The sequence below is a fragment of the Syzygium oleosum genome, unplaced genomic scaffold (genome assembly GCF_021117445.2).
Source record: "Syzygium oleosum isolate NSW1041296 unplaced genomic scaffold, Sole_v2.1 Sole_v2.04, whole genome shotgun sequence".
NCBI classification, from domain to species: Eukaryota; Viridiplantae; Streptophyta; class Magnoliopsida; order Myrtales; family Myrtaceae; genus Syzygium; species Syzygium oleosum.
Genome location: NW_026607488.1, coordinates 9,650,305 through 9,658,439, shown reverse-complemented (window position 1 = coordinate 9,658,439; position 8,135 = coordinate 9,650,305). Strand labels below are relative to the sequence as shown.

The 8,135-nt window shown below is 45.8% G+C and overlaps 1 protein-coding gene across 1 annotated transcript; it reads left to right on the top strand.

Moving 5' to 3' along the window:
• The first annotated feature begins 290 nt into the window (after positions 1-290).
• On the top strand, positions 291-1,232 carry LOC115665667 (uncharacterized). Its single transcript, XM_056310378.1, has one exon. It carries the CDS (start codon positions 291-293, stop codon positions 1,230-1,232), a length of 942 nt encoding a protein of 313 aa, XP_056166353.1.
• The last annotated feature ends 6,903 nt before the right edge of the window (positions 1,233-8,135 follow it).

Sequence of the window (8,135 nt, the reverse complement as noted above, 5' to 3'; positions counted from 1 at the left end):
CGGCAGGACCCGAGGTAAGTGTGCAAGTCCTTGGGTGAAATTTTGTGCCGTTGTGCTAGCCGCATGCTGAGTGTTTGATTGCTTTGGTATTGATACCTGTCTAGGACTTAGACCGATTAATTGGTTTAGGTCTCTAATTCCTGAACGGAATTATATTAGGTAGTTGAGCACTCAGATTTGGAAGGATGAGCAGCGAAGGAAGAAGTGTGGGAAGAGTCCCCAGGAGGGGCACAGGAAGAGGAACAAGAGGTGGAGGTCGTGCTCGAGCTAGAGCTGTAGAAGACCTCGAGATGGGTTTTAGAGCGGTAGGAAACCCTGGAGTTAATGCTGGAGCTGCAGTAGACCCCAGAATGGAACAAGTCATTGAGACCCTAAGAGAAATAGGGAATGTCATGGGCAGACAGGCCCAAGAGAGAGCAGCAGTCATTGCTGAGGCTGCTGGGGCTGCAGCAGCTGCCGCCATCAACGGGAATCAAACTCAAGCCCAGCAAGCTCAGGCTCAACCAATGGTAGCAGCTAGACCAATGCACCAGTTGGTGGAGCAGTTTCTTAAGCTGAAACCGCCCAAGTTCACGGGCAGAGGTGACCCAGAAATCGCCCCACGTTGGGTGGAGGAATTGGAGAAAGCGTTTGACTTGTTGGGGTGTACTGAGGCCGAAAAGATTTCGTTGGCGACTTATCAGTTGCAAGACAATGCCAACGACTGGTGGAAGGCAGTTAGGGATAGAGTATTCCCAGAGGGTATGGAACAGACCTGGGCAATATTTGTTGAGCATTTCTATGGACAATATTTCTCAGAGAGTGCCCAGGAGAAGAAGATGGCGGAGTTCATGAGACTTCGTCAGGGGTCGATGACAGTAGTTCAGTACGAAGCAGAGTTCGCAAGACTATCGAGATTCGCCCCAAGGATGGTTGAGAATCCACTGGATAAGGCTCGAAGATTCCGGGATGGACTGAAGCCGGATCTTCGCACCCAGATGCTTCTGCTGAATATCAGGGATTATAGAGAACTGTATGAACGAGCCCAAACGATGGAGAGAGATCAGATGGAAAGGGCCGCAGCATCGGGTTCAAGGTTTAATCAGAATCGGGACAATCGTCGCTTCGGAAAGAAACCGATGACCGGCAATAGACGATTTGTTCCGCCACCGAGAAGGAATATAGGGAAACCCGGCCCGACACCGAATAGATTTGGGACTTGTTTTGCTGCGGAGCCGGGAGCATCGAGTTAAGAATTGTCCCCAAAGAACGACCTTTGGGACCCCCAGGACAACATCAGCAGCCCAGAGTAGGAAATCAGGCCGGGAATCCCCCACCGGCTATTCAGGGCAGACCACCTGCACAAGGACGAGTATACGCAATGGCGCGTAAGGATGCCGAGGACGCGCCAGGTGTGGTCACAGGTACCATTTCTCTCTGTGATCATGCTGCCTATGCGTTATTTGATCCCGGGGCAACCCATTCGTTTATTTCAGAACAGTTTGCTAGATTGATTGGTCTTGAGCCCGTATTACTTGAAAGCATGCTATGTGTGACGACCCCACTGCATGATAGGGTGTTAGTATCATTGGGATGCTTGGATTGTAAAATTGTGATTGGGAATGTAGAGGAAATGATTGATTTGGCTGTGTTAGCCATGTATGATTTTGATGTGATCATCGGTATGGATTGGCTGACGAAGCAGAAAGCCGTTATGGATTGCGGCAATAGGATGATCCAATTTAATCCGATTGGACATCCTAGGTTTGAATTTCAGGGAAACCGAGGAGGAACCTCGATCCCTTGGATTTCCTCAGTAGAGGCAACTGAAATGCTCGAGGAAGGTTGTGAAGGATATTTGGTTAATGTTAAGGATCCGACATTGGTGGAACCTAAGTTGGAAGAAATCCCTGTAGTATGCAATTTCCCCGAGGTTTTTCCTCAGGAATTGCCGGGCTTACCGCCAGAACGGGAAGTGGAATTTGTAATAGAATTGACCCCAGGTACTGAGCCGATCTCTAAGGCCCCATATCGAATGTCCCTATCGGAATTGAAGGAACTGAAAGTCCAGATGCAAGAATTGTTAGATAAAGGGTTTATTTGTCCAAGTGCGTCTCCATGGGGAGCTCCAGTCTTGTTTGTGAGGAAAAAGGACGGAACGCTGAGATTATGTATAGACTATCGGCAGTTGAATCAAGTAACTATAAAGAATAAGTATCCACTGCCAAGGATCGACGACTTATTCGATCAATTGCAAGGAGCGTCAGTGTTCTCCAAGATTGACCTACGGACTGGATATCATCAGTTGAGAATTCGGAAGGAAGATATACCCAAAACTGCATTTAGGACAAGGTACGGGCATTATGAGTTTACAGTCATGCTATTTGGTTTGACAAATGCCCCTGCAGCTTTCATGGATCTGATGAACAGGGTTTTTAAGGAATTCCTGGACCAGTTCGTCATTGTGTTCATCGACGATATTCTGGTATATTCGAAGAGTCCGGAAGAGCATGAAGTGCATTTGACTGAAGTATTACGGACGTTGAGGGAACACGCATTTTATGCGAAGTTCAGCAAATGCGAGTTCTGGCTTAGCAAGGTAGCATTCCTTGGACATGTTGTATCGGGAGAAGGAATATCTGTGGATCCGGCTAAGATCGAGGCAGTACTTAAGTGGCCCTGACCGACATCAGTGACAGAAATCAGGAGTTTCTTAGGATTAGCTGGCTATTATCGACGTTTTGTGGAAAGATTCTCGTCGATAGCCATGCCACTAACACGATTGTTGAAAAAGGAAACTAAGTTTGAATGGGATGACAAGTGCGAACGAAGCTTTCAGGAACTTAAGCACAGACTGACAACAGTTCCAGTCTTAACTATTCCATCTGGACCTGGTGGATTTGAGGTCTACAGTGATGCTTCACTCAGAGGATTCGGTTGTGTACTGATGCAGCACGGAAAAGTAGTTGCGTATGCGTCACGTCAATTGAGACCACACGAGTTGAACTATCCGACGCATGACCTAGAGTTGGCTGCCATTGTTTTTGCACTCAAAATCTGGAGACATTATTTATGCGGAGAAAAGTTCCAGATTTATACGGATCACCAGAGTCTCAAATACCTGTTCTCACAGAAAGAATTAAACATGAGACAGCGTAGGTGGATGGAACTTCTGAAAGATTATGATTGCGACATCATGTACCACCCTGGAAAGGCGAACCGAGTAGCGGATGCGCTAAGTCGCAAATCGAGTATGGCACACTTGATGATCAAGGAGTGGACATTGCTGGAAAGACTCCGAGACTCTGAGTTTAAATTTGAATTAAGCCATATGTCAAATCTGCTGGCTACTTTGAGAATCGAGCCAGAGATTCAGACCAAGATTAAGGCTCTGCAGTCCACGGATCAGGAAATTCAGAAAATCGTGGAAATGGATGCCGCTACAAGGAAGCCAGATTTCCAAGTGTCTGATGATGGAATTTTGAAATTCAAAGGACGATGGTGTGTACCTGATGATACTGAGCTTAAGGAAGAAATACTCGGAGAAGCTCATCGCAAGCAATTACAGTATCCACCTCAGCAAGACGAAAATGTATCAAAATCTACGACAACATTATTGGTGGAACGGAATGAAGACGGATGTTGCCAGGTATGTGGCTAAGTGTTTGACCTGCCAGCAGGTAAAGGCGCAACATTGCAAACCTGGAGGACTGCTGCGACCGTTGGAAATTCCCGAGTGGAAATGGGAACACATCACCATGGACTTTGTAACCGGATTACCGAGAAGCCAGAGAGGGCATGATTCCATTTGGGTGATTGTGGATCGACTTACAAAGTCGGCACATTTCTTAGCAGTACGAAAGGATTTTGAGCTAGAAAGGTACGCAGAACTATACGTGAGACAGATCGTTAGACTGCATGGAGTGCCGGTAACAATTACATCAGACCGTGACCCGAGGTTTACGGCGAATTTTTGGAAAAGTCTGCAGACGGCCTTGGGAACAAAGGTGCAGTTTAGTACAGCTTACCATCCGCAGACTGACGGTCAATCGGAAAGGACGATACAGACCCTCGAAGATATGTTAAGGGCTTGTGTACTGGATTTCCAGGGTAAATGGGAAGAACAGCTGCATTTGGTGGAGTTTGCGTATAATAACAGCTATCAGCAGAGTATCCAAATGGCCCCATTTGAAGCCTTATATGGCAGAGCATGTAGGACTCCCGTATGCTGGGACGAAGTAGGTGAACGGAGTATTGCGGCCCGAGTTGATCCAACGCACGGTAGAAGTTGTCGAGATTATCCGGGAAAGGCTAAAGACAGACAAAGTCGCCGGAAGAGCTATGCCGATCGGAGAAGACGACCTTTGGAATTCCCAGTTGGAGATCATGTTTTCCTCAAGGTGTCGCCTATGAAAGGGTTATCATGATTCGGTAAGAAAGGAAAACTGAGTCCGAGGTTTGTGGGACCGTTCGAGATTTTGGAGAAGATTGGCGATATGGCATATAGGCTTGCCCTGCCACCTAACTTGTCCCAGGTACACAACGTTTTTCACGTGTCGATGTTGAGGAAGTACGAGCCAGATCCGACACACGTTCTAAGATATGAAGAAATAGACGTGGACGACAGGGTGTCGTACGTGGAGAGGCCAGTCAGAATTGAGGATCGGAAAGATCGAGTACTGCGGAATAAGACAATCCCGATGGTCAAGATAGTTTGGGAGCACCACGGGACAGAAGGCGCTACTTGGGAAAGCGAGGAGGCCATGCGACGTCAACACCCCCAGTTGTTCGAGGAACAAGTTTAGAGTACAAATTTCGAGGACGAAATTTTTATAAGGGGGGAAGAGTTGTAACATCCTGAATTTTGACCTGTTATCGGGATCAATAAAGTGTATATTAATTCTCGTTTGATTTTAGTAAGTCTCGCCCGGACTTGATCAATCACGGGATACTAACCAAATGGGAAAGGCTAAATAGGATCAGGTACGTGGACCGAGGAACCGATCGCGATTGAGTGTCGAGTTCGAGAAACGTCGAGGGAATATTTTGGACCAATATGGGCCGATCTTAGGAAAATGACGGATTGATATAGTCAGATACGTACGATCGGATCGCGGGTGATTCCGCACGACCGAAAGTACGCCTGACTAACGAACCCCGATTTTAATCCAAATGATCGCGACCCCCGGTACTAGTGATAATTCATCTCGTTCTCTCGAAATTCGAGGCCATCATGACTCGGACAATCCTAGGTCGATACGCGTAACACCTAAACAGTCGCCCGTTAGTGAGAGGCCCTAAGACTTCGAAACGAGTTATTTTGATCGCAATATTGAGCCCGAACTTCGATATCAAAATTTCAAGGGTAATTACGACTATTTTGCAAGACGGACGTCATTTTATAGTGGCCACACATGTTTGGGAGTAATATGGATGAAAACGGAAGTTTCGACAGAAATTGGGGAAAATTACAATTTTGCCCCTGGGGACTTCGATGTCCATTTCTGAGGCCAAGCGAGGTTATTTTTCGAGGCCGATGCCATTTTTGGGTGGCCACGCATACCGGGAGTCGTTATGGACAAAAACAGGAATTTCGACAAAAATTGGAAAAATAATATTATTTTATTCTCGAAACTTTGCAGTCAGTTTTCGAGAGCTTAAAGAATGAATTTCGTGGATCCGACGCCATATTATGTTGGCCACGCACATATGGAACACGTATGTGCGAAAATTGGAATTTCGGTTCGGGATCGGAAAATTACGAAAATGCCCCTAGGCCATTTTTGAGTAATTCCGAAAATTGGTAAATTTTTGGGATTTAACCAAGGTTGGTTAAGGCTAAACCAGGTCTGGTCAGCTTGGGTTAAGGACAAATGACCATTTTACCCCTACATTATTGGATTGGATCAAATTTGGGCCATTGGATTAGGGGCAAAAGTGTCCAATGCTATGGATTAATGACACTTGGAATCCACTCACACTTGTTGACCCATATTTGACCAGACTATTCTCTCTCTCCTCAGAACCATTCGGCCATTTCCCCCAAAATTCTCTCCCATTTCCCCGTTTCTGCTCTGCCGTGCTCCATTCTGCTGGTTCTGGTACTGTTCACGCCGGAACAGTACCAGCCGGAGCTGTCCCCGCCAAGCCAGCACCACCAGCAGCCCTTTCTGTCCAAGACAAGCCACCACAGCCCCGGTTTCAGCCTAAACAGAACAGAAACAGCAGCTAATTGTCTTCGCCGGTGTCGCTGCGGACCGCCGGCTTGCACCGGAGCGCCGCCGTCGATCCTTACCGTTCGTCGGTGATCGACCGCCCGTTCCCGTCGTCCCGAATCGTTAATAGGCGAGTATAAACCCCTAAACCCCTAATTAGTTTAATTGTGCATTTTTAGGGGTTAATTAGGCCTAAATGAGGGTTAATTAGGCTTAATTGTGTGTGGGATGTTTTGTATGGGTCCTGAGGACCTAATGAGATGATTTAATGGTGGTTTAATGGCCTAAATTGTGATCTGGTCTGGTACTGTTCATGAGTACCGAAAATGCTAAATTTTGTTCAAGTTTTGTACTAATTGAGTTCAATGGTTAATGACTTAAAATTAGGCATTTGGTAGACTAATTAAGCTTATTTGAGGCTTAATTATGTGTATTTGGTGGTTGGATGTTTAGGGTAGGTGATTAGGGCTTAATGAGATGGTTTAAAGGTGAATTAGTGCCTAAATGTGCATTTTTCCTGGTACTGTTCATGGGGCTCCGAAATTGTTTTAATTTGTCTAAGTTTGTACTAATTGGGTTCAATTGTTGGTGACCTTGAATTGGTCATTATAGGGCTTAATTAAGCTTAATTGAGGCTTGATTATGTGTATTTGATGTTTGGGTGATTATAGTATTTGATTGAGGCCTAATGGAATTGTTTAGGGGTAGTTTGGTGCAAAATGGACATTCGGTTCTGGTACTGTTCACCAGAACCGAATTGTACCATTGGGCTTAATTGGAGACTTAATTGGTTCTTTGGCTATTGACTTGAGTTTGGGCATTTTTAGGGGTTGGTTAGGACTTGTATAAATTCCTATTGAAGGACCCCGAAGTGGTGAGAACGACCATCGGAATTGGTTTGCCCAAGCCGGGCCCGAGGCGCATGAAACTAAATTGTAACGAATGCGCGGAATGAACTTGAAATGGATTGGATTAGAATGGAAAATGCTTGGACATGCCAAGAATGAGTGGAATAGGTTTGATTTGGGCTTAGTTATGCTTGGTAATTTGACATTGGTATTTAACCTTAAATTCCCGAGCATATGTTTTGCATATCAAGTGGCGATTGGTTGAAATTGAGTGAAACGATGTACTTGCCTGAGTTATAATCAATTGTGGCATTCGGGTCGGGCCTACGGGTCGTTATAATCAATTGTGGCCTTCGGGTCGGGCCTACGGGTCGATTTATCAACTGTTGGCCTTCGGGTCGGGCCTACGGGTCGTTTTATCAACTGTGGCCTTCGGGTTGGGCCTACGGGTCGTTATATCCAACTGTGGGCCTTCGGGTCGGTATAATTGCACTTGACTTATATTGATATCAAATGCCTAACCTGCAAGGCTAAGATAATGTATAAGGCGGTGAGCCGGGAATGTATTAACGTTGTTTTACCGGTTCATTGGTTGATGCGTTTTATTTACCTTCTGGATGTGCACATTAGCCTAGTTTAGGATTAGTGGTTTGTACTTGCTGAGTTTTCTCACGGTTGTGGTAAAACCGACATTTTCAGACCCCCGTCCATAGAATGCCGAGGAGCAGGACCCCGAGCCCGAGATAGAGTTTGAGGCTACGAGTTCAGAGGAGGAACCAGAGCAGTCCGAGAATTCTTCCGAGACGTCTGGGTGTGACCCCAACTGGATATCCTAGGGCAGACCTCAGTTTTTAGGGGCGAGGGCCGATACTTTTTGACTGTAGCCTCTAGTGGTTAATTGATCCCCCTAGGCCACCGATCCCTTTTTGTACTCGTAGCCCTTTTGTTGTAGCTCTGGTTTTAATGGATATTGTATATATAAGTGTTATAATGAATGTATATGTTGTTTTTAATCGTTTGAATTTTGTTGGCTTGTGCTACTCATGGTTGCTTTTAAATTGTCTGGGTGTATATATATAATATATATATATAT

Bases quoted from the DNA above. Each gene is read 5' to 3' on its own strand.
- LOC115665667 (XM_056310378.1), top strand. From the start codon at position 291: ATGGGTTTTAGAGCGGTAGGAAACCCTGGAGTTAATGCTGGAGCTGCA.